At 37.9% G+C, this 27799-nt stretch overlaps 3 protein-coding genes across 3 annotated transcripts in view; 1 reads left to right on the top strand and 2 right to left on the bottom strand.

Moving 5' to 3' along the window:
- csmd3b (CUB and Sushi multiple domains 3b) overlaps nt 1-27799 on the bottom strand; it is a 553034-nt gene that overhangs the window by 61904 nt on the left and 463331 nt on the right. Inside the window, exons 47-50 of the mRNA XM_053491539.1 lie at nt 27200-27388; nt 22170-22316; nt 14837-15025; nt 11615-11800 (exon numbers count right to left, since the gene is read on the bottom strand). Of these exons, the coding sequence (XP_053347514.1) occupies nt 11615-11800; nt 14837-15025; nt 22170-22316; nt 27200-27388 (711 nt within the window). The remainder of the gene's footprint in view (nt 1-11614; nt 11801-14836; nt 15026-22169; nt 22317-27199; nt 27389-27799) is intronic.
- LOC128518440 (uncharacterized) lies at nt 125-6208 on the bottom strand. The gene is made up of 10 exons (XM_053491541.1): nt 6121-6208; nt 5421-5548; nt 4382-4789; nt 4212-4297; nt 3594-3730; nt 2729-2788; nt 2154-2389; nt 1887-2034; nt 1558-1667; nt 125-1083 (listed from the first exon to the last, which is right to left on the bottom strand). Exons 1-10 carry the CDS (start codon nt 6158-6160, stop codon nt 772-774), a joined length of 1665 nt encoding a protein of 554 aa, XP_053347516.1. The 5' UTR covers nt 6161-6208; the 3' UTR covers nt 125-771.
- Nucleotides 6228-11038, top strand: LOC128518439 (uncharacterized). The gene is made up of 3 exons (XM_053491540.1): nt 6228-6853; nt 7237-7338; nt 8191-11038. The coding sequence occupies exons 1-3, from the start codon at nt 6524-6526 to the stop codon at nt 10321-10323; spliced, it is 2565 nt and encodes an 854-aa protein (XP_053347515.1). The 5' UTR covers nt 6228-6523; the 3' UTR covers nt 10324-11038.

Genomic DNA, 27799 nt, shown 5'->3' with positions numbered 1-27799 from the left:
ACCTGGGTTAATTAACACATGGTTAACGAGTCAATCGTTCCCTGGAATGAGTTTTCATGATAATCGAATGTAAAGAGTTTTATCTCTAAAAACATGCAGGAACCATCTTGGAAAACAGTCTTGACTAATCGAGTCACGGCGTTCGTGGCTCGACTAGTCGAGACTGTTTTCCAAGATGGATCATCTCTGTAAACGCGTAATGTACTGTCTTTATAAAGTATCTTCTTATTAAACTGTTTGTACACTTACAAAGTTCTCAATGCTTCGGTTTGCATGTAGGGACCCTCATTATGCTACCGTGTTAGTGTGAGGCTATTTTGAGCCTTGTTAGTGGTATTAACTAGCGATTTACTTTTACTTACACTATGCCCCATATACTAGTGTTATAAGCTAATCTGTTTTTAGAGATAAAACTCTTTACATTCGAATATCATGAAAACGCATTCCAGGGAACGATTGACTCAGTAACCATGTGTTAATTACCCCAGGTTAATTTTTCACCAGAATTATCCTTTAAGGATGGACCATACTAAATTAGTGACTGCATCTGCTGAACAGACAATTAGTTATTTAAACTGAAGTGTGTGAAATTTTGAAAAGTGCAAACACACACACAATATAACGGCATGTTGGCTAATATTGTCGTGCACCCCAAATTAACACTGGGCTAACTTAGACAAATTCCAACCAAGAATCAATAGAACATTGAACTGCAATACCTTTGGAGGGAGAGAGGAAGTGCTATCCTAACACCATATCTGACCACTGGTTTTATTGGCCAATAAAAGCTTTCCACTCTGCCATGCTCTTCTTGTAAGACGATGTGAGATCTCTCTCATGCATTATGTCTAAGAGGACCTCCGTCTGTATGACTGAAAGCAGAGTGGCTACACACTTTGGATAAGTCAGGTGTAGGCTATAATAGTAGGCCATAAGGTATAAAGCACTCTCGGTAAGCTTGTCTTTTGGAAAGGTGGTTATTGCCACATCTCCCACCGCTAGGAGGAAGTTGGACGGACCGACAATCAGGACTGGACAGGAGAGAGGGCGTTTCTTCAAGTAGGAATTGGGATCTTCTCCTTCCTGTAACAGATAACACAGACATCCTTCTGTCAGGATAATGCATTTTGGTCATTTGGAACCTAGGGTAGAGGGTTGTTTACAAACACTTAAAGCAAAATTCTGACAAAAGTTACTGAGAAAGCTCCATCTGAAAGTGCTGTTTTTAACTATCCCCAATGCATTTACTGTTTACACATGTCTACCCTTCCAAAAGAAGTAAAAACCAAGGCTATGGCTAGTCTTGCTTGGTTATCATTAGGGTGATTAAACCTGCTACCATGTAATGCACCCATTTTTGTACATACTGTGACAGCCAAGAAATCTACTCAGTGAAAATCCTCTTTTTAAAAACAAATGTTTAGGTGTCTTTGAAGGCTTAGAACATACAGTACGTGAATAGGAAATGCATTGGGAGTCATCAAGGGCAGCACCTTCAGTTATATTTTTTTCCGATACGGCAGTCAAAACGATCGTACAACATTTTACACGGCTCACCTCGAGGACATGCACCAGAGCCTCACTCGCATCTCGTACCCTCTTTGGAGGAGCTGAGGTGGAGGGGAACAGTGATGGCAGCACACGTAGGATCTCAAGAGCCTGTTCAGCTGTACAGGAAGTGATTCATTACTTACACAAGGTAAAATCTGATAAAAGGTATACAACAGACACAATGCTTAAAAAATAAAGAAATCAGCAAATAATGGGATAGCCATCATAGACGAAAAAAAAAAAAAAAAAAAAACACTAGCTAATGTACTTGACAACATGCCTGAAGGTCCACCCTAAACCCTATTCACTAATAACACCAAAACAGCATTCCCTACCTTTGTCCATTCCCATTGGGGGTTTCAACACCTTTTTCCATACACCGAAAAACTGCACCTTCTGGCAGAAGTCATGCCATCTTCCCTTTAGTTCATTGATGAAGTTGGTATTTTCCGCATCCAAAATGCGTTTAAGCTCCTCCATCACCTATGAAATATAAAATATACCAATACAGACATTTGAATAATATAATTTAAGAGGAAACTGGTATTTTAAACATTGTGTGTGATACCATGGTTTTAATCATGCAGTCAATAATGACTTACATGTCCAACGTCCTTGAAACAAGGATATGCTTCTAGAACCTTCTCATGTCTGTTCTCCTCGCGAACGGTATTTGAATCAATGAATGCTCTTCTGGCTACAAATTCCAAATCCAAGAGATGAGAGACATCCTGGTGATTTGGATTTTTTCTTTTATACATAGAATGTAGGGTCTTGTAATGCTTGGCCAAGGTTGCTGAACTGGTGTCTGGACTGTCAACATCTGCAGACTTGTTAGCTGTAAGACACAAAAATACATAATTAATATTCCTCATGTTGTTGCATGAAAAAAATATTTCAAAACTGCCATAAAAATCATACATTAATATTAAATGTTTTAATGGAATGAAATCTTTTAACAAATATCAGCCCTGATCCTAACTACCAAATGCCTATTCATTTTTGGAATTTTAACCATTTAAATGCCATAAAAAAAAATAAAAATAATTTTTTGCATAATAATGCATGAGAACTATTTGTTTGAAACTCATATGGTCATGCAATCACAAACAATTGCATGTAGGCACACAAGTACACCCCCACTACACACAGTCATGTGGTAGTTGGACGAACTCACCATCAGGACTGGACAGGGTAGAGGGTGCTTCTTCAGGTAGGCTTTGGGATCTTCTTTTTCCTTCAAAATATAACACACACATATTTCTGACAAGTACTTTAAGGATCATTTCGGTATTTTGTAACCAAAAATTACATTCAATTTAAAAGAGCAAAATGCCACTAATGAGACATATGGGTTTTAAATGCATAACATTATTTGCTATGCTGGAGAGGTTATAGAAAGTAATGTTGCACAGTAGACTGATACTAAAAGGTGCTGCTGTACACAACTGTCCAAAATGATACAATACCAGCTTTTTATTAATACCAGATTTCTGTTAAAACTTAATTTCTACAATAATGTTAATAAAACTCTGCGTTTCTCAGCGACAGCTCAGAAACCTGACAGATCTAGAAAAGATCTGTGTGGAGGAGTGGGCCAAAATCCCTCCTGCAGTGTGTGCAAACCTGATGAAAAACTACAGGAAACGTTTGACCTCAAACAAAGGCTACTGTACCAAATATTAACATTCTCAGGTGTTCAAATACTTATTTGCAGCTGTATCATACAAATAAATAGTTAAAAAAAATCATACATTGTGATTTCTGGATTTTAGTTTTAGATTCTGTCTCTCACAGTGGACATCCACCTACGATGACAATTTCAGACCCCTCCATGATTTCTAAGTGGGAGAACTTGCAAAATAGCAGGGTGTTCACATACTTATTTTCCTCACTGTACCTATTCTCTAAAGTGAATTTTAAAGCCTTTTACTTCTGTCATGTCAGGACTGTCATCTTGACCAATAAAGTGGGTTTATTAGTTTATCTAAAATATAAATACCTCACAAGGGCAAATATGTAAATGCAAAGTTGAAACTCACCTTCTAACTCACTTTCTTTACCGTCTGAGCGTGGGCTACCACTTTCTTCTGTGGACAGATCTAGAATGATTGTGGAGTCACTTGAACCCATTTCATCCGTGTCTGTTGACTGCTCAAGACAGCGCCTCTTTGTAGAGCTGCAAAGATTAGTCAGTTAATCAATTAGTTGTCAACTACTAAATCAATCAATCCATCTGACTTTATTTGTACTGCACTTTTCATACAAACAAAGTGTAACAAAGTGCTTCATAATAAAAAGCAATATCCCCACACACATCCAAAGCAATTACTTTGTAGTCAAACACTAACAGCACTCATTAAAACCGGGAAGTGAGGAGACACTAGAGACAGATCACCCAGGACAGGACATTGACATGACTGATCACTTTGAGTATTTTTTTTTTTTTTAAATGTCCAAATATGATTGAAGCTTCTCAAATGTGATCTAGCTTCTTTAGTCCTCTATGACAGTGAAATTATCAGCTTTGGGTTATGGATTAAACAAGACTTTTGAGGACATCACCTTGTACTTTATATTGACCAGACAACTAATCAATTAATCTTGAAAATGATTAACAGATGAATTTTTGATGAACAAAATCATTAGTTACAGCTCACCTCTTTGAATGTCTCCCATCTGGATTTGTTTTTTGGGGGGATCTCACATTTTGCAATCTTTTGTAAAGCTGTCTGTACACAGTGAACTGCACAAGACATTTAATCAATTTTTCAAATCGCTAAAAATGTCCAACATGAAACCGTCATCAAACTGGGTGCATTTCACTTACCCATGTATGGAGGCCTTGGTCCTGCAGCATGGGGTAGTACAGTACTATTCTCTTTGCCATTGCTGTGATTTCTGGCTTTGATGGGTATCTGTGTGATTCTCTATCCCCCTTTGCCCTCAGGATCGCAATCATACTGGTCATGGTGTTTCGAATGAGCCGGCATCTGAGCTCCTTTGACATTTGGCAGTCGCGCTGTTCGCCTCTCTTCGACAACTCAAAGTACTGTTGTCGGACTTGCTCAAGTTCTGTGTCGGTGTGCAATACATATTCTGGAAAGGATAACTTCACAACCTTTTCAGGGGTTGTGTACTTTGCAGGACTTGCTTTCACAGGAGTGGATGTCTGTTGCATGGGTGAAGCATTAAAGGAGGAAATGCCCGATAATTTTGAGTGTTCTTGGCCAGACTCCTGTAAAATAAAAGATAATGAACTAATGTAAAAAGCAACATTTTTGTTTTTCATGTCAACACAAAATGCAGTGTAGCATTGACAGCTTTGCACACGTAAAAATAAGCAATGTTCCATTTTAGGTGTGTGAAATCGATAACATTAACTAACTGAACACCTATCAATTAATCTAAACTGAATTGAACACAGATGTAGACTACCATGTCTGTTCCAAAAACACTGTGCTGTTAGCTTAATGTGCTGCTGCCAACTTAAATAGGTGTTTAGTTTAAACCACTTAAAGGCACAATATGTAACTTTTTTGCTTTAAAAATAGCAAAAATCACTATATCTATGTTATATATTTTTTGTAGTTGTGTACTTACATTATCCCGACTGTTTCCAATGTCACAAGTCTGGTTATGCGGTGATGTCGTTATGAATTTAGGCAAGGCAAATTAATTGTAGTTCCTAACTAATTTAATAACAATACTAGCTTCATAATAATAATAATAATGATTTAATACATTAATGGGAAAACAAGCTAATTATCGTATTGATATCGTCAAAGGCATCTGCCAGCAGCGATATCTCTGACTCTCGTCGATACACAATACTATTGTCTATCGGCACAACCCTATGAGAAACTGACCTCTTCTGAGGCACCATGACAGGCACGCCAGACCGCTTTTCTCCGTATAAAGTTCTCTGGGCCTGGGAAAAGATCTCGCAAGTCTTCACGAGACAGAGTGCTCATCATTGTCTCTGTGATGTTTGCAGCTATGAAAACATTAAAAGACAAACATAGCTAGATGAAACAGTGCCCTAGAAATCAAACTGAATGAGACTATTATGGCGCTTTTCCACTACACAGTACCAGCTCGCCTCGGCTCTGTTTGGTTTTACACTGTGTAAAAGTTGTACCTGTACCTGCTTTCAGGTACTTTTTTTTGTACCACCTCAGGCGAGGTTCTGAGCGAGCTGAGGCGATACTAAAATGTGACGTGAAAACACGGCAGACTGCTGATTAGATTAGAGAATGCACTAACGTTACCACCAAAGAAAAATAAATGTCTCATGCCTTGTATTTTTTTAATAAGTTGTATTAATAAAGTAAAGGCATAGAACCAGTTAATTTGTAGTGCATTGACAATAGTTTTATATAATTAGTTTATTAATTTAAATTAACAGTTGACTAGTTTATGAATTTAGCGGGAACAAAATTGCGCGAGTAACGGGAGGGTAAAATTCACTTTGATATTGGTCTGAAGTTCCGAACACAATATAAAACATTATCCAAAAGCTCATCAGCATTTGTACGTATGATAAATAATAACATTTGCATACATTACCCCTTAAAATCGACACTGCGACATCATCCAATTCTTCCATGTCGCAATAGCTTTTAGCTCCGCTAACTTAACGTTAGCCCGCCTCGCTGTCTCTGTTCAGCGGCAACGATACACAATAAACATTGAAAACACATATAAACGTCGATAACATTCAAATGGTGTGCAATGTGAACTACAAAGAATGAGCACTGAATACAACTTACTTGCAATGAAACACGTCAAGAAGACTCCCAAGACATCCAAGTTCAAATCGGTCCGTTAGTTTCCAGTATAATTAGTTTACGCCTACATTCTCATTTGCAGCAGGTGGCTGGCGGGTGTAACCATAGAAACGAGTTTTTACGGCAGTCTTGCGACCAGTTGTTTACCGTACTCTTGCATCTTGCTTGTCTTTGCTTCCAACATGATTTGGCGTTGCTTCATATGCTACATATTTGTGGCACTGACTCTGAAACAACTTTTGAGTCACATTAACACCATGCACAGTCGCAGCCCTGACTTTCGCGTCGTGTGTGGGATTGATGGCTGTCCGAGTGAGTACAGGGTGTATAACTCCTTCTACTATCACGTGAAGCGAACACATGCGCATCATCTTCTTCAAGTTGAAGCGACGGAGGAGGAAGGACCGACTCGCCACGTTTTACCTGGAGCAGGTGAAAGGACAGGCCCAACCGACCAAACTAATTCAATCCATGTGGCTGAAGCGGAGGGCTCAAGCATCGTCATTCCAGCGGTAAGTCATTACACAAACTAGAATTTAACGTAACAATACAAGTTCAGTTCAAAGGCCTTTATGTTAATTTATTGGTAAGAGAGCAGGTGAAGGGATACAATTTAGTATGTGTGTCAATCTTAACACTCATGAAGGACAGATTTTTTTCTGATGCTGTCAAAGTACTGTTTTGTTTTTATTGTTGTTGTTATTTTACATACTCGAATAATAAAAATACATAAATAAATACACCAATCAGTAAAAATACACCCATCTTGTACCTTTTTATAAGAAGAAATCTAGCTAGCTAGCTTACCCAGGTAGTTATTAGATTGTCTGGTGGTGCTACCTACACATGACAATATTTTCCCTGTTTCAATAGGTTTGTTGTTAATTTCTTTCAGAGTGGATTCCAAGAAGATGGAGAGGGTCGCATGGACGTTGGTCTTTGTAAACATGCAACTGGATTTCTTCTTCAAGCCAGAGAAACCCATCAACTGACACAGGTAACTTATGCCATTGATTTTCCAATTTATTATATTTAATTTTTAGTAGCAAACTTAAAAGCAATAAGCTTAAACTGTAGAATGACTTAGCCACTGTTTAGACCTGGCATCTTGGTTGATCCGATCACAGGTGGACATCTCAGAAACACCTGAAATAGAATGTGTATGCACATGCTTCTTTCCTTCCAAGTACTTTCTTTCTATCTATCTGATGAATTGGCTTTAAACTTTCTGGCTATGCTTTTTCAAGCCAACTTAAAGTTTGCTAACAGACTTGTTTATCTAGTTATTTAAGATAGCTTAAAGGGGGGCGCACACCGGTCGCACAGCGCCACGTCTTTTAAATTCAAACACATTATTCTCTCTGAGTGTACACACACCGGCATTGCCATATACGGTGTACTTCATTGTACTGCAGTTGTTTTTTGTAAGGGTTCAGTGAACATTTGTGATCGGATCTCACTTCCCCATTATATATGCAAATGGACACATACTTTGCTTACAAAATCTGCCCATCCACTCCATTTGTTGAGCATGAGCTAAAAATGAAGACAACATAATAAACCCAGCACTTACACTTTTATTTAGCACTTAGTCCACCTGATCCTATTGCTCAAAACGCATTTTAAGACCAAGTGTAAACAAGGTCTTAAAGCTGCAGAAGCTAATATTATTTCATGATAGTTTTGCTGTAAATAGCCTATTTTGATCATTGCATTTCACTAACAATACAGCATGTAATTGAAGGGTTACTTAAAAAAAAAAATGTAAAAAAAAAAAGTGTCTGAGTTTCCATGTTGACTGCATTTTATAATGTATAATTTTTTTGTTTGTTTGTTTTCTACTCTTCAGAGAGCTGTTAACCAAATGGTGAGTGGAGTCCAGCAATATCAGGCCGCATTATTGGAGCACCTAAAACAGCAAATGAGCGACATGATTGAGAGACATTCTGGGGACCTGGATCAACTAAAGAGTGATGCAATGGGGATATTTGACCAGTTTGTTGACCCTTTCTGTCAAATTGCTTCCACCCATTTGCAGGATAAGACCATCAAAGAACTGCTAATACCAGTTGAACCAGAGATTCTTGTCGCAAAACAAACAGTATGTTATGTGAAAAATGGAGACTCCAGAGTTCTTACTATTAAGGACCATTTATTTCATTATATACCGTTGGTGAAAAGTTTGGAGCAGCTGCTATCACATCCACAAATAATTGCAATGATTGACAACAGGCCACAGACATGCAAGGATGGATTTTTTCATGATTTCATAGATGGAGACATTTTTAAGTCGCACCCACTGTTTTTGAAATTTCCCACAGCATTGCAGTTGATTTTATATACAGATGAAATTGAGCTATGCAATCCTCTTGGATCTCGGGCAAACAAAAACAAATTGTTATTGATTTATTACACCTTAGGTAACATCAACCCTAAATACCGATCAAGACTTGCTGCCATTCGTCTGCTTGCCATGGTAAAATCAAAAGATCTTTCCCATTGTGGTATTGATGAGATATTTGAGAGGATTAACCATGACTTAACTGAGCTGTATGATGGTGTCCAGGTTGTCACTGCAAGTGGTGAGAGGACAATTTATGGGGCACTTATGTCTGTGTGCGGAGACACTCTAGCTCAGCATGACGTGGCTGGATTTAAGATAGGAGTGGGATTTGCCTACAGTAAATGCAGGCACTGCGAATGCAACTTTGAAGACATGCAGGAGCAATTTAATGAAGATTTGTTTGTTAAAAGGACTACGGCAAGTCATAACAGGCAATGTAATGACATTGAAAAGGCAAATACTGACTTTCTGAAAGACAATCTTAAAATGACATATGGCATAAACAGGAGAAGCAAATTAACAGAATTTCCTCACTTTGATATAATCAATCAAACCCCACAGGACATCATGCATGTCATTCTTGAAGGTGTTGCCCCATATGAAATCAAATGTGTTTTAAAGCATCTTGTGCTTTCAGGGCATATGGACTTGGACGCATTCAACAGTGCAATTATTTGCTTCCCTTATTCTCCTGTGGATGCAAGGGATAAGCCTTGCCCCATATCTGTCAATACACTATCATCAAATGACAATAAATTGAAACAGTCAGCTGGGCAGATGCTGGTTTTGTTAAAGATCCTGCCATTTCTCATTGACAAACTTGGAGAAAATGATTACACACAAATGCTACTTAAGTTGTTAGAGATAGTCAAAATTCTTTTTTCACCAATTATTGCTCTCTCAACTCTTTCAAGGCTGAAGCTTTTAATAGAGCACCATTTAAAACATTTCAAACAACTGTTTCCAGATGCAAATATTATACCTAAACAGCATTACTTGCTGCATCTTCCTTCTCAGATTAAGGCACTTGGTCCTACAGTGAGGCATATGTGTATGCGCTTTGAGTCAAAGCATTGCTTTTTTAAGCAGTGGGCTTTGAAAAGTAGTTTTAAAAATATCTGTAAGTCTCTTGTGAAGCACAACCAACTTTATGAATGTAGTCAGAATGTGCTTGAGAAACATCCAATTTGTTCAAGGGAAGTTGACATGGGCCCAGCCTCTGAGGTGAAAAATGTTCATTATGTAGAAGGAAAGATTAAAGACTTCTTAGGAATAGAGCATGTTGAACATATAGTTTCTGTAAAGTGGATTATACAACATGGTAATAAGCATACATGTGGAAAATCTTTGGTTATTTCTAATGTCATCAATGATACTCCAGAGTTTTCACTTGTAAAAAACATTTATATTTTAAATGCGTCAGTGTATTGTTTTGAATGCCAACCTCTCTCTACAGTTGGGTGGAATGATCATTATTTAGCTTATGAGGTAGAAGTTCCCGATCTAGCTCAAGCCAATATTTTCATGGATGCTGAAAAGCTTGTTGATTATACACCATACCACTATGTAAACTTCAATAATAGCAAGTACATTCCACTGAAGTATGATCTCACAGACATCATTAAACATAATTCTTGAGTCTGTATTGAGTGTGGGTGTGACAATCAGCGGCTGGAGTGCACTCCTTCTCTATTTATCATTTCATCTTATGGCTTTACCTGGACTGATTGTGCTTTGTCTTTCACCTGTTTTAGATTATTCTTGTTAGCTTCTCTGATTTAAGCCTTGGTTTTCCTTTGTGTCCTTTGCAAAGTCTTGTTACACTGTAAGTGTACATCTCTGAGCTTTCCCTGTTTTAATATTCTGTGTTTCTCTGGACTCTTGACCCTTGCCTGCTTTCTGAACTGTTCATGAACCTGTGCTGCCTGCCTCGACCTAAGCCTGTTTTCACTACGAGTTACTGGTTTGCCCCTTGTTTAACTGTATGCCGGAGTTTATGTCTGCTTGTGTTTGAGCTGAAATAAAGTGCTGCACATGGATCCGACCGCCTCTGTCCGTACGTTACAGTGGGTATTTGGGTGCAGTTTTTTTGGGCGGGTATTTTTTTTAAGCACTACAAACACTGTAATTGATGACAGCATTTATTTTTACTTATTGCTTTTGCAGTATGTCCAGAGTGCAACAGAACAGAGAAGGAAACATAATTCCAGATTTTGCCACTGTCTTTTTTACATATCACATGGACATGGTTTGATGCAAATGTAAGAAAAATAGCCACACTGTACTCTGCATTGTGAGTTGGGCATGTTGACCATGCAGTTTTCAATAAAGCAGATTTGTTGTCTCAATTCAAGTCAAGTCTATTTCTTGAAACAAGACGATTCATCTTTAACAAATAACACAGCAGCTTAAAAACCTTATGACATGTCAAAAAAAGCTTGTTTCATCTGAGATATGACTCAAAACAAGATATTTTCAAGACAGATTCACTTAACAAGATATTCAAGATGCACTGTCTAAAAACAAGCTCCTTTATCTCACTTAAATCTTGGTCTTTAGGTGATTTTGTCTTATATTAAGTGTGATGAGATATTTTGACTAGAAATTAGAAAAATATACTTGACAAGATTTTGAGTTTTTGCAGTGCACATTTGAAGTCTATTTCCTACACTTCAAAAATCACCGTCCTCATTTTGCAACATTTTGTAAAGGGGCCAAGGCATCTGTGCCTGAACTCTAATGGGTAATAACTTAATGTTTTGGCACTGCGAACATAATCAGCTCATAAATAAGAGTGAGGTGAAGCTGTAGTCACAGGGCTCTGTGTGTGTGTGTGTGTGTGTGTGGGTGACAGGAGCACTTAAACAGGCTATAAAACCATTGCTTTGAATGCGTGGGTGTGTTTGCGGTGTGAGGAAGGGCCTGGTACCTGAGCAGCGTGGGATCTTGTTGTGGTTGCTCCAGGTACCGTCGGGCTGGCACACAGCGCTGGTCAGCTCCTTGGAGGAAAGCCGGTAACCATCGTTGCAGAAGTAGGTCACGCGCGTTCCCACCGAGTAATCCACAGCCAGCACGCCGCCATTCACCGGAGCCTTGGGCACCCCACAGGACACGGCTACGAGCAGCAAGACAAAGCTTTAAACATTTAGTTCTCCTTAAGAATTTCACTCGAACTGATAGAAAAGGTCACGGTATTAGAGCTGTTGGTTGCTGTGCTATTGAAGCGAAAGCTACTCTGTAGTAATTAATTAGTTTTTGCACTTGCTTTTTAATAGAGTGTGTGTGTGTGTGTGTGCGCGCAATATTTTATGATGTGCAGATGAGCAATAGCCTTGCAAAAGGTCAATACCAAGATTAAAGAAGTAGCTGGGAAAAAAAATCATACACAGAATGGCATTAAAAAATCTTCTAACGGAGCTTGAAAGTCCACAAAGACAACGATTCGATCGGTTTCCTTTATTGTGCTGCTGTCTCTGACTCGTCAACCTCACCAGCAAATGGAAGTTCTTATCTTGATTGTGTCTTTCCCCTTTTATATAGCTGCCACTGAAACATAAAGGGCATCAAGCCATTGTAGGTTTTTTTTCTTTTCTTTTTAAACGCTCTGAATATGAAACATGATCTAAGTACGGGCTCGGCACACGACACCTTTTTTATTTTCCCCCTCTGTACTCCCCCCCTTGCTCGGAGTAATAGTTTACCAAATATTGGAATACAAATCAAAGACAACACAAGGTTTTCTCCTGCGCTTTCATGCTTTGATGAGGGCCAGGGACGAGCCCTTTTTTTTTTGCTTTACTTTAGAAGAACCTGAAACACTTTGAAAGTCTACAGAGTCATTTAAGTGTCACTCGGTGTTAGGATGTTAGCGCGGCGCGAGCCGTACGGTGCCTCAGAGGGCGCCGAGCACGACGCTGTCAAATTACTGCATGGAGGACGGTAGCCGTGAGTGCGCCGGCTCAGAAACCATTTTACGCATGTGGCACAGATCTGAGTGGATAGGTGGTGCAGTATAAATGACACAGATGGAGAAGGGAACGCGGCAGATTAGTCATTAATGTGACAGATCAAACAGATCATAAATAAACCGCATCAGCCAGAGACGAGTAATTACTGCGTTTCTGTCCATGACCGAAAAAGCTTGTTAGAGAGGCCGGGTTTTGAAGATTGCAAGAGCTGAAAAGTATTTATACTTTTTCCCATTAAACACTCCTGTACTAGAGAAGTCTAGCGTGTGTTTGATAAATACTGGAAAGTTCGGAAATACTGGCGATAATTTCTTTCCTTCTCAAGCCCCCTTGTCCAAAGAGACAAAGACAGAGCATGTTGGACTCAAAGTCCCAGAATGCAATGCAGCTCTATTAAGAGGTGGTGCTGAGTTATGCCAAAGATTTGGATTAATTAGTTGGCAATCTACAATATGACTATTGTAATGATATTAACTGTGTTATTAGCATGAAAGGTGTTAGGTATTAGCAAAGCTTACAAATGAGGAGGTGAGAGACTTGGACAGATCAAGATGTACTGTAGGGCAATAGTGGCTCAACAGTTAGGGCTCTGGGTTGCTGAGCAGAAGGCCGGGGGATTAAACCACAGAATGGCCAAGCTGCCACTGTTGGGCTCTTGAGCAGGGCCTTTAACCCTATCTGCTCCAGGGCAGCTGCATCATGGCTGTGCTTTGCCACCAGCTTCCTAACAAGCTGAGATATGCAAAAAAAAAAAAAAAAAAACTACAAAAAAAATTAATTTTATTTGCTGTAATATTAAGGATTCTTTTTTTTTTTTTTTTTTGTACTAAAGCGCTGCGGCACTGGTCTCATGAACCTGGGGTTAATTCCCCTTCTGGCACTATTATCAGTGGGTAATAAATCAATGAGTAATGCAGAAAAGCATTAACTAAATTGAGAATAGGCCAACATGTCAATCAAAATGTTCAGCATATCTATCTATCTATCTATCTATCACCAATATCCTTTACTCTGTATATCTTTGGGCACACGGCAGGGTGCCAACCCATTGCAGGGCACAAGCACTCCAACACTACAAGCAATTTCGAAACAACACAAATCCTTGGACCAACCAATCATGGTGAGAACTTCCACATAGCCTGGAGGTGAGATTTGAACCCCTAACCCTTGAAGTGCAAGGTGACAGTGCTAACCACTAAGCCACCGTGTAACCCCAATATACAGTACATTAATAACAAAATAAATCTTTGACTTTTAGGGTAAAGTTTTTCCATGAAGGTCACCGAAATCTGTAAAATAATGCAATGTGTATGTTCTGAACATTTAACACATGTTTCATGTTGTTTGTAATCAATTAAAAAGAAGATCTGTACACTTCTGTGTTGTATTCTGCAGAAACAAGATCTCATCAGTGTTCTGTCAGGAATTTTGTGCAGGTTCAGCAGCTTTACCGCAATCAATGATTGTGTTGCTTCTTAGCACTTCATATTAAAATCTGAAACAATCTCATTCAAGCCCAAAATGTTCCGGTTGAAGGCTATATTCACTTCGGTTAGATGGTAAATTGCATATAAACTGTATATGTTACAGTATTTACATGGTGTACTCATGTTGTAAAAAGCTTCTATTTTATTTTATTTTATAATTTTTTTATGGTACGTAAACTGTTGGTTAGACTATTATTAGATAGCCTATTATGACTGCTGCAGTTAACATGGCTATCAATGAGCAGAGTCGCTCTTATAAATGTTATGAGTTGCTCAAGTGAAGCTTGTTTATCTTTTTACAATGCTCTTTTAAACCGAGAGCTATAAACATGATGCTAATAATACATTGATACAGACATTGATGCGAATACAGTGCAATAATACAGTGATATATATATATATATATATATATATATATATATATATATATATATATATATAACCTTATACCTATATATCTACAGAACCTTTAACTATAATGACAGAGAGAAATCAGCCAAAAATTTAAGTATATCCTAGTAATACATTCCTCCTGTAAGCTAAATTATGGATTAAGGAGTTTAACATGCATTAAAACCCAGACACTTTTATGTCCCTCTACGTTCCATTACAGTATTACATTACATTTATTGCAATTTTTGTTCAGCCCATCTGGAGAAACAATGAAGGCATTGTGTAACCGTGTTCAGCTCTCACCCTGGCAGGCAGGGACCGGTGCGTCCCATGTGTAGTAGCCATAAGGCGTTTTCCTGCAGACAGCTGTGCTCTTGCCAATGAGGCGATAGCCGCGATCACAGGCCCAGCGAACCTGGCTGTTCAGATGCCCTCCTGTCTGACTGCTGATGGAGCCATGGAGAGGGGAATCTGGGGTGCTGCAGTACAGAGCTGCACACACACAAATACACAGACACACACACACACACACATACACACACACATACACAGAAGCAGACAGACAGAAAGCAAACCCCATCAGCTCCTTAATCAGCACCTAGAAGAGACGCCCTTGCTCTGGGCTATCTCAGCATGCCTTCTGCCATGTGTTAGGAAACCATCACTTGGCTGCCTTGTTGGCAATCTGCTATCACTACTCAAAGGATATCAGGACACAACAAATATGACAAATAATCGCTATTAAAACATTCTTTTCAGCCAGCACAATCCATGTAGAATGTATTATTATTTTTGCCAAATATTTTACAGCCATCTGGGGATATTACATTTCTCTTCAGAACTCATTCAGCATAAATAATATATACCGTATGGGTTTTGTTCAAGCTGAACATGACCAAAGGCATGATGAGAGTACAGTATTAAACAAAGAAAAAAAATTATAATTCACACTGCGGTATATTGTCTTTGTTTGGAAAATATGCAGAAAATATTATATAATATTTTACTTACTTAATAAACACATAACAATAATAATTCAGAATCATACAAATACTGTACACTGTACATCCCATATAATATTTACACTAATTGTCCAAGTGAAAGAAAAAAAAAAACATACTCAATTGTATTAAAGAAAAATTATCTAATCAACATTTTTTTCGTTTGTACACACAAACTTTAATTACTACAACCTGTTTTTAAACAAAAACAGCATTACTCAGAAATATAGTTTTAGTTTGGCAATTTGGTTTAATTTCTTAAAATACACTTCCTTAATGCTGGTTTATAAACTTAATTTTTTTTGCAAATTGTGTTTACAATATTCATCTCAGCTTGAAGTGCACTAACAAAACTTTTAATCACTTTTCATATGCTAAAACAATAGTTTTTTTTAGTTTTGCAATATGAACTGTTTTATTTAAGATCTGATTGAGTAGGTAGTCTTAAACTACATATAAATGGATGATTTTATTGCAAAATAAGATAAATCCATTTTGAAATATTTTTCTGAGTCACAATAGCATTTAAAAGCAGAAAATATCAAAATAGTACATCAATTTTAGGAAGGTTAAATTAGTTCTACACCTCCTACAGTTTTGACACAATGGATAAATAAGCCTGTAGATTGTGGCCATGTGAATGTAAAATTTATTTAATAATATGTTGCTTGAGTTTTATTGTTTTCATTGTGTTTTTGTAGTGGCAGCACATCGGAAGTAGAAAAAAGCTTGAGCATTAGACGCACAAAATTACAATGCATCATCAGCCTCCTCTAGCAGCTTCAGTTTCACTTCAGTGGCTGATGACAGCACCTTGTTATAGAAGTCTGACTTCTGGGGAAACTGCTATGGCAGTGACAGACTGTAAATGTCCTTTTTTTTTTTTTACTGGCTTTAATATTCTCCAAAAGTCCATCGAATGTATTTGGGTCATTTTTATGGCAGCCACTATATATATTTTTTTTCATGTGACAGAAATAAATAATGTGATGTTTTTTTACTGTATGGATGCATCATGTTCGGTTTCTGGGAATTAGAAAAATATTTTAACAGATTGAGCCCCAAAATAGTATTTATTGTATTCTCTGGGCAAAACGTTTGTTTGTAATTATAAAGTAAGTACTGAGAATGCACCCACCTTTTTTTTTATTTTTTACACATGGATTATATTATTACAGTTTATGCATAATTACTTTTGTGCCGGTTGTTCCACGTTTGATCTTTTTGTTTGCTTGTATTTATCATTTCTACCTGTAGTGTCTTTACATACAGCATGTTTGAGATGTATATAATTATCTACATCATCTGGTTACTGTTGATTTGGTGCTTTACAGTAATTGATGATGGTTTATACAGCAGTAATTATATTAAAATCAGGCTGCATCAAGCATACAAAACAACTAAAGACATTTAAAATCACTGGAGCTGTCTAATACATTAATAAAGACTGGAAAGATAGTGCTGAACTGTCAATTTCATGAAATGTGGTTGGAAAAAAATCTGGAATTCAGGTCACATAAATGCTTGGTGAAGTTGAATCATAAAACAAATCACAGTCATGTTTAATAGTGGAAGTAAGACCATTTCCACATGCACAAGGTGATGAAAACAACTCACTTAATTGTGACTAAACAGCTGTGTGGCCATAAGAAAACCATTAGTTAGTGAGACTCATAAAAAAGTCTTTAATTTCCCAGGGAGCATAAATATTGGAATTTGGAGCACTAGAAAAATGTCATGTGGTCTAATGAGTCTAGATTGAGTCTATTCCAGAGTAATGGGCGTATCAGGGTGAGAAGGGAAGCGCATGAAGCGATGCACCCATCATGCATAGTGTCCACTGTACAATCCTCTGGAGGCAGTGTTATGATCTGGGGTTGCTTCAGTTACCCAGGTCTAGGCTCAGCAACGTTATGTGGCAATAAAATAAAGAACTGAAAAAGTGTCACATCAATGGATTTTGTTTTTCTCCAGATGGCATGGCTATAATCCAGGACTCAAATTGTGAAAGAGTGGTTTTGGGAGCATAAGGAATCATTTTCACACATGAATTGCCAACCAGATTGCACATACTAAAGGCAGTCACATGAAATCTAAAAATCTTTTTTTTGGACGAGGCTGTGTATAAATATTACACCTAAAAATAAGTAAACATTAGCTGTATACTGCCTTATTTACAGTAGGTATTCCCCCCAACTGTATTGAAAAACCAGCCATCAGAACTGGAAAAATAATGCGTTTAACATACTGTACGACATATTGTACAGTACTGTATGAAAACATATATTTCAGTTGATCATTAAAAAAAACAATGCAACTTTAACGCAATTTTCCCTGTTTTTTTTTTCAGTGTGTCCAATTATGGACTTACAGGATTTACTGTATTACATTTATATTAAAAAAATGAGCATTTTCAAAAATTGTACACATCCTCAGAAATCACATAAATCGTTTATCTCCAACTGCACAAGTATTAAAAAAAACTGTAGAAAATGAGACCCATAAATATGCTTTCTCAGCATTAATTACAGACACTTCCTTTAAGCTGTGGGAGTACATCAAACACATCCGTGAAATAAGTTCAGTCATGCGAGGCAGACATTCTTACCCACTCCTTACCCACAGCACACAGACACCTCTCCTACACTCACAGCTTTAAATCCGAACTCTGCATTACGAGGTCTGAGAGCCCTGCTTTTCCATCTCACGACAAAACAGTCGTCCATCCATCATCCATAAAACAACTAATAACGAGCCAGTGAGCGTCTCAGTCAACACGTGCTATCATGTTTCAATTGACCCGTGTTTTAACAGACCATAAAATTCTTGACCTGCCTGGCATACCCTCATCAATCATAAAGTGTATCTCAGAGAGATTAGATTTGAAGGATCTATTGTCATAAAATGCAGCGACGGGGACGTGTCGCTTCCTGCTCGGTAGTTCCCCTTCCTTCAGGGAAAGTCATCTTGGGATGAACAGGGGTTCACCTAGAACCAGAGGCTTTCATCTTTGGAAGAGCCAGACTGCTGATGCTACTGCAACGAGCAAAGATGTTACTCTTGAAATGAAAGCAGTTCCTCTGACAGAAAGAGGGGGAACGAGAGGGAGAGTGGGAGAGAAAGGTGTGTGAATCTCTATTAAGAGATTTGCTCGAAAGTCCTCTGCATACTTAAATATCTAAGATGATTATCTTCACATAAATCTCCATAAAACCTCTCTGGCGGACAATAAATGTCTTTTCCTGCCTGCCACCGCCCCTCCATGCTATGTGATACCCTCTGTATTTACCCTACTGTAAGATCCACCCTAGCCTTTATTAATCATTTAGAAAGGATCCTCAGAAATGTAACTGAGTTATGCATGAATTAACAAAAATACAGCTTTTACAGATGGACATCATTTTACCTTTTTAATGTTAAAAAAGGACAAAGGACCTTATTTGTGATTGAACACTGGTGCTGTGATGGAAAAAAAAGATTACTACATGAATTAATGGATGTAAAAAAAAGAAAATTATACAGTAAGGTCCAACATTCCGAGAGCTCGTTCGTAAGTCCAGTTTGTTCGTAAGTCCAACAAATATTGTCTAGGTACTAGGATACTAACACAATCGCCTATACACAGTATAAAACTAACATGTTCCATGATTATGTCCTTGTTACTTAGAATCGTGCCGGTCGTTGAATGGTTCATGTTAAAAGAACGAGAAATGTCTGCCATTGTTTCACCTTACTCTATTTTCTCAATTATATTCACTTTTGCCTCCATTGTTATTGCTCGGCTATTCTTAGCAGTATTAGCTTCATTGCCGCTGCTTTTACTCTTTCTTGCTCCTGGACATTCTGGGATGCATGAGGCACCCATGATTGAACATGTTTGTATCTTTAAAAGTTCATAACTTGAATGTTCGTATGTAGGGGACTTACTGTTTACAAACCTTTTTTATCCTTAATCACTAAACATCTCAGGAACCCCTGGCAAGCCCAGACTCTTAATCCTTACTCCTGTCACTGCAATACCTGTGACTACTGCTGCTGTTGCACTGTATTTCCTGAAAATCTTATATTATCTCATATTATTAAACATTATGCTTTGAGGTGAATAACTGAATAATAGGCTGAGATACAGTATTAAGTGGTTAGTCCACGTGGTGGCACAGATAAGACAGTATATGCATAAAGTGCCAACTGAAGATGCTTCCATCCATAACCTTCTATATTCACACAATCCTCAACCCTGATTTCTTTTTCATTCTCTTTAGCCAACAGCCTTTGCCGGATATGGAACATACTGTATAGAGTCGCCCACGGGGAGCTTTTAGGTCTTGTACTTTACTACTTGTGTGCAATTAATACAGTTTATGAACACACACTCATTTAGTTGTACTGATGCACTTTAATGAGCACAAATTACTCCTCATCGCTCCTACCTTTTATTTAATACAGAAAATAAATTTAGATTTAGACTTTCTCAACACAATCTCTACCTCGTCTCGAAATACTCATAGTAATGAAAATGTTGTGGTTTTTTTTGCACTTATGTATTTGCACCAAAAAAGAAATGCAAATAATAAGTTGCACACTCTAAGATTTCATTGACTGCCTTTAGGTTTGATTACGGCGCAGTGTGGTGGTGAATTAAAGTTTGAAAATGATTGAAAATGATTCCTCATGCTTTCAGAACCAAATTTTCACAATGCATAGGAAAAACTCCATAGATGTCATGACCTGGTCATTCAGTACCTTCAGGTGGTCAGCTGACTTCAATTTATTGCCACATTTAGACCTGAGCAACTGAAGCAACTCCAGATCATAACACTGCCTCCAGAGGCTTGTACAGTACATGATCGCTTGATGCGCTTCCCTTCTTACCCTGACACGCCCATCGCTCTGGAATAGGCTCAATCTGGACTCATTAGGTCACATGGCCTTTTGTGTTTTTTCCCCCTGATTATTCTCACTACCAGCTGGTTTTTCTTATAAACACACACCTGTTTAATTGCAATCCTAAGCGTTCTCATAACACTGTGTATATGGAAATGCTCTTACTTTCAGTATTAATCATAGTCCTGATGTCTACTGTCAGTTCTTTACCATGCATCTCTATTCAGAGTTTAAGAAACCTCCATTCATGACTTGTTCTGACCAGATTTCTTTACAAAGTTTAAGGTTCAGTACAGGACAGGTTTATAATAATGTGTCAGACAGTTCTTAACCCAATTCCAGTAATTTCAAGTCTTCTTAAATTTTTTCGCTACTTGATAATAGGCCAATTATTTGACCCGCCTGGTGTATTTTATGGGGGGCCAGGCAGTTTATATAAGGCTCAAAAAGCATAATGCTATAAAAAAAAAAAAATAATTAATAAATAAATAAAATATATAAAAATTAACCAATTAAAAAGAAAATTAGTAAGCTTTAACATATCTACATATATAAATCTTTATTATTTGTTTATAGGTTTAGATCATATTAAGTGTAACCTGTTACTATAGAAACAACATGTTTTGTCCTAAAACAAGCGCAGTGATATAAACCCCTGGTTTGAATCCCAGCCAGCACTTCTGTCAGAACTGCTGTTAAAGAAAATGAATCAACATCCTTTTTCCCCCCTAAAACGATTTTGAGGATTCTGCAAGGTTGTGATATAATGTTATAATAAACGCGGAAATAAAACCTACTGAGAGCTGCTCTACAATAAACACTTTCTCCTCTGGGAAAAGAAGAAAACTCCACAGAGCCACCTGGGACATGCATCTCTTAGATGACCTGAGACTGCATTTCTCATGAATGCTTCATTCTCTCCTGTTTCTCTGTGCAAAACCCCCCACACACCTATAGTTAGTACTATATATTATATTCACTTTTTTATATATAAAAAAAATGCTTACTACTGAAGACTCACATCAGACATATACCTCATCTCTAACTTGCTCTGTGATACACACAGAGTGAAATGGAATATGCAGTAAGAAATCGAGGGAGAAAGTAATATACACATGTGTGTGTGTGTGTGTGTGTGTGTGTGTGTGTGTGTGTGCGCGCGTGTGTGTGTGTGTGGGTGCCGTGCATCCCACGGGGCATCTGTAGTAACATTAGCAGTTTGTATTTCTGTGCATTTGGGATGTACCTTACTGCAATGTGTCATAAAGCTGGTAGTCTGACTTTTTTAAACTTTACATTTCATACAACCTACAAAACAGACACACGCGCGCACACACACACACACTGGTCTTACTTTCCTTGTGAGGACCTTGCACTGATATAATTATTAACGCAGCCAATGAATGCTACGCCTACAACTAAATGTAACCCTGACACTAACCTCAATAACCTAAAGAAAACCTTTGCATCTTTATTTTTATTATTAATATTATTATTATGGTTTTAAGGAAGAACTGTAAATATGTAAAGCTAATAAAAATAAACTAAAAGTCTCAAGGCAAAAACCCTTCTATTGGTCCCACCAGGATGTAAAACGATGGCCACACACACACACACACACACACACACACACACACACACACACACACACACACACCATGCTTCTATCCACATGCTCGCTCAGATTAAAGAGCAGGAAAAAGCATGCAAGTGAAAAAGTGATTGAAGTGGATACATACTTTGATACTCACCGACATAGCGGATTCGGAAACCCTTCTTGTTGGTGCCGTGGTCAGCTGACCAGCGCAGCAGGAGCTGATGGCCGGTGGTGGTGAGGTTGAAAGGAGTAACGATGTCTCCGCTCAAAGTGGCCAGGTTCTGACTGTGGATTGTAGGACCTTAAAACACACACACACACACACACACACACACACACGAAAAAGAGAAAGGCATGGAGAGAGACAGAACAGACTATAAGAAATGCAAATTTATGTAAAAGGAAAAAATACATTAAGGCAAAGCATTTTAAATACAGCAGCAATCACTTTTTTAGATTTTTAAATAAACTTATCCATGACTTCAATCTCTTCAATTTACAAATAAAAAAAAGAAATGGTCATTTTGTTGTTTTTGTCCACCTGCGACCCCAGCAACATCCAAAACTTGAGGCAAAAATACAGTATATATCATTCCTAAATACGCTAATCTACAGTATATTCAGGGTGATTCATTTGAAGGAGGCCCCGAATATTCTGTAATAACTCTCACTAGGACGAAGCAATCTAAACGAATCCCACGTACAATGTGCTCCTCAGTATATGGATCTTCAAACACGCTTGAGTCGGATCCAAAGGTAGGCGCCAGACAGCCATTCACCGTTTAACACCGTCCTCCTTTACTCAGACACTCAACTTCTCATCAAGATGGTGGTGTGCCATAATGAGCGGCGAGTCTTTATAGTGCAAACCTACTGGGTCATTATTTATTTAAGAGTGAATTCAGTAAGAAATATGATGTTCCTGACGTGACATCAAAGAGTGTTAATCAGAGGATGGTAGGGAAATTTGGAAACAAAGGTATCATTGATCCCTTCTCATGAGGGAGGAACAAGCAACATAAAGCACCGCATCGAAATGTGTCTATCAGGAAAATGGAAATTACTTCCAGGATCGTATATAATGCAATTGATTACACATACAGTAAAGTACATCAAGGTACTGTATGGAGTTTATTTTGTGGTTCAGATTGCTTTACCATAGCGAGAATTATTACAGAGTATTCGAGGCCTCTTTCGAGTGAATCACCCTGTACATTTAATTAAACAGTCCATTTCGAATTAGTATATTTTGGTTAAAGTTTCATTAACAAAACTGTAAATGAAAAAAAAATTAACAATTAACAACCAAAAATTCATTGTGATAGCTTTTGTTTAATTAGAATAAAAAAATATTTAATTAACCTGAACAAAATACAAAGGCGACCTCGAGATATGAGGTACAATGCCATGTAAATATACTGTAGATAAAATCCTAATTACTACTCCTTTAAAACTGATCTTTCAAAGAAAGGCTTGGTGCTTTGAATATATTAAATAATAGATCTACTTTCAGACACACATACTGTAACATAAAAAAATAATGTCAGCATAATAATTGTGCCAAGGTTTTTGAGAAATTTGCACAATTGTAATAAAACGACACAACATTAAGTAGATTCTATTAAATAGAACTGCTATTGTTTTTTATATTTTTTTAACATCCAACATACAACAACTTTTTCAACACAGTACAGTGATGAGACTCCTAGCTGCAGTAAAACATTTGACAGGTGCAAACGTTTTCATGACAATTCTGTCTGAGGCGGAGTTCCTGGTAGGCCAGAGTGCAAACATTCTCCCATGATGGTATCCAAGCAATAGTGAAATGCTGGGATAAATGCATTAGTGTAGCTGGAGGTTGTATAGACAAATAAAGTGAGTTGTTACCTTAATTCATGTGTTCTGTTATTCTGCACTATCGAAAGTCCCAGTTTGACTTGAACACCACTTGTAATTTTGCACTCCAGGAGACGCTGAGATCGCAGTTGGAGAGTTCAGCAAATGTTTAAACTAACTAGGTAGTTTTAAGATCTGGCACATTACCTCTGAAATTCTGTATCACCAGTGGGAAATAAATTGTAAATTGATTCAGGGTCAGATTTCCATTATTTAGTTTGCTAGACTCCATACCAAGACGTTATCTTAAAGAGCCAGGCTGCAGAGATTCACTTATGTGGTGTGTGTCTGAATCCTAAGGAAGTCAAATGGAGACATGGCTACGTATGAGAATCAGCTACGTATAAGAATGCAGTGTTTTTGGAGTTTAACCCAGAACTCAATCCTGCAGCCATGATCAAATCACAAGCCAGGGCAACAAACTACGCCAAACTAACGAACATAACTTGGCTAAAATAGTTGATGCAAGTGTTGGAATTTGGAAGCTCGTTTTAGAGAGCCAAATGACTAGTCATCCTACTCAATCCATGTTATCAGGATGCAACATTACAGCAATGTCTAAGACACTGTTCCAAGCTGTCAGTGACCTTCCAGTTGAGCCATCACGCTCAATTCCAGCCTCACCAAGGTGTGAATATGTGTCTCGGTCACTGACAGGCACCGGCAGCCACTCAGACTGCCAAATGCCCATGTTATAGGACTGGATGGTTTCAGGTTATCCGCAGTACTTAATGAGCTCTTTTGCAGAATTCACTATGCAACATGACAAACATTTTATTAAGATATTTAAAGGTCAGCCATTTTACGGCTAGCATTAACGTTGTTCCAGTCTACAGTAGCTGATTCTTTAGAAAGAGAGATGATTCAAACCAAACTGGTTTATGCACACTGTCAAGTTTGCACAATCTGTTCTGCCCATGTGTAAATCAACCCGGTGTCATCTCCCATCTCCCCAGTTGAGAGGGTCACCAACAAAACCCTGAGGTTTCAGAGTTGGGACACCAGCATGGCCAAGCAGACTGGTCTTATTTATGTTGTGGAAGCTCAGTAGTTAAGTCTTTGGATGTCTGACCAGGGAACTCAGGGAATGAGTTTAAATCCCAGAATTAGTGATGAGACTACAGAAGCTTACAGACTTACAGAGCTGCAGTAAAACATTTAAAGCATGGTCAAGCAGACTGTTCTGTTCTATCTGACCATTAGGTCATGAGTTCAAATCCCAGCACTGCCAAGCTGCCACTGCTGGCCTCCCGAGCCCTCAAGGCCCTTAACCCTCAACAGCTCAGTTAAGCAACAGCTCAATATAAATTTTATCTCATTTATGCAACTGGAAACGGGCAACTGCCAAATGCTTAAAATGTAAATGTAAAATATTGTGGCACTTTCAGGTCATCGCAAGCCATTTGTGTTCCGGTGCTCAGAAGCCTCCTGCCTACCTAGGACTGACCTCAGACAGGGAGAATCACACCCTCAATCCCCTTGGAGATCGTGTCTGAGTGCCTCCTGTCCACCCTTCTTCCTAAACACTGATAAAATCCAATGTAGCACCCATGAGGAACCGCTTGTCATTCGGAAAAGGTTGTGACCTGGCATTAAGGTGGCATAAAGGTTCTAAGTAAAGATGATAGCGATATTTACTTCCAATACTGTCTCACACTGTCTCATGTGGCTGCTTAGATTCTCAGAATGCATAAGTATAAAAAAAAGTGTCTATGTGATTTCAGCCGCACCCAGTACATGTAACTATGTCTCAAAAGTCTCTAAATATAAAAGAAATTAAATTTTTTAAGAAGGCTTCATAGAGTATATAGTGTATGGTGAATTACTGGTTAGCACTGTTGCCTTGCACCTCAAGGGTACGAGTTCAATTCTCGCCTCAAGATCTGTGTGCATAGAGTTTGTGTGTTCTGGTGGTTTTCCTCAGGGTACTCCGGTTTCCTTCCACATTCGAAAGACATGCAGATTAGGCTAACTGACGTTTCCAAATTGCCCGTAGTGTGTAAATGCCTGTGAATGGTGACAGGAGGTCCTACTACGATTATATATATATATATATATATACACACACACACACAGTACTGTGCAAAAGTCTTAGGCACCATATTATATGCTGTACCAATTTTGTTACATCATGTCTGTATAATTATGTACAAAATCATTCAATATTTTCATATATAACTTCAAAATAAATACATAAATAAATAACATTTCAGGAGAATATATGCATGGCTGTAAAGAAAAATATATAGTACAGGACAGACCATATACATTTTCTTATAAAACTGCACAAATCTGTGTCTAAAACTCCTGATTTTAAGCAATGAGTTTTCACTCCAAATATTGACTGTTTATTTTATTACTCTTTATTGCTCTTTATAGAAGTTTCATTTATGCAGAAATGTTTTCAAAAGCATCTTTTGCTTATGCCATATTTTTGTATGTGCCCAAGACTTTTGCACAGAGAACTATAAGTAAAATAAATGCTGGAGATTATGAGTTCTTCTGGTAACTTTGTCACATGCGCTGCTTTTTATTTTTATGTACATCCCAGGAGCGTACATTAGGTTTTTTTGTTTTCATCTGAAAACTGGTCTGTCTTGTACTATATATTTTTCCCTTACAGCCATGCATATATTTTTTTCTGTAATGTTATTTATTTATTAAATTTTAAGTTATATATGGAAATACTGAAGGATTTTGTACATAATTATAAAGACATGATAAACATATATAGCAAAATTGGCATATAACATGGTGCCTAAGACTTTTGCACAGTACTATATACAGTATATATTATATATACAGTATATATCACATTTTCTTGATCATGTTGAGAACACTTTTTATAAACTAAGTTACGTTTTGCCTAAAACGTATTAACACCCCATGGATGGAGACTTTTGGAAAACCCTGCAGCGTTAACTACAGTAAACAGAACCTAGGATAAAAACAGCAAATGGAAAATAATTCACTTAAATCTAAGCAGCATATGAATTCACGCCGCTGAAGTCTTTATCCTTTCCTGATAATAATATCTCTGGTGATGAAGCATATTGCATTCGCACTATCGACAAAAAGCCAACAGGTCTTTGGCTCTGCTGTTTGGCTGTTTGAGCAGTGGTGTTCTCTTCGCACATAAACGTGTTATTCAAGCCTGGCTAGCATCTTCCTTTTCACTAAGTACAAAAAATAAAATAATTTATGATTGTATTATTAGCAAAAAAAAAAAAAACCTGAAGCGGAATAATTATTTGTCATTAGTGCTGCAGGTGTAAGACTACTGCGTACCATCAAAAACTTCGAGAATGTCGTATTCCTTCTCAGTCTGGAAAAACTCAATGTGTAGAGTGATGTTGTAGCCTTTCTCCACGTTGATACTCCATGAACACATCTGCAGGTTGGGGTAACTGTCTGGATAGCCGGGACTCAGTATCACTCCGGTTGAGTCGAAATGCACGTCATGAGCTGGACATTGCACTGATACAATAAAAAAAAGAGAGAAAGACGCTTTAAACATTGCATGGCTATTACTATAACATTGCATATTGCTATTATTAGAGATTATTTTTATTTAACTCGTTTCTGGGGGCCAGGATTTACAGTGATTGCACATATCAAAGATGAGATAATATGTCGGACATGCGCACTCTTCAGTCTGATGGGCCTCTACAGCATACACGGTAATAACCTCCAAGGGAATTCAGTCATTAGATAACAAATTTGTATGTTCAAATTTATATGCTATATAATACATGTCCATGAGTAACCGGGGTGCCTAATTACTCCTGAATAGCTGGATTCCGGCTCGATGATTGCCTGTTCGGACACCCCTAATTCAACTCATTAAACCATTTACCGGTTTATGGGTTCGCTCAAGCAGAGAAATCA

This window comes from Clarias gariepinus, chromosome 3, assembly GCF_024256425.1.
Source record: "Clarias gariepinus isolate MV-2021 ecotype Netherlands chromosome 3, CGAR_prim_01v2, whole genome shotgun sequence".
Classification (NCBI taxonomy): domain Eukaryota; kingdom Metazoa; phylum Chordata; class Actinopteri; order Siluriformes; family Clariidae; genus Clarias; species Clarias gariepinus.
The sequence above is the reverse complement of the archived record's forward strand: the minus strand, read 5'-3'. Positions and strand labels throughout refer to the sequence as shown.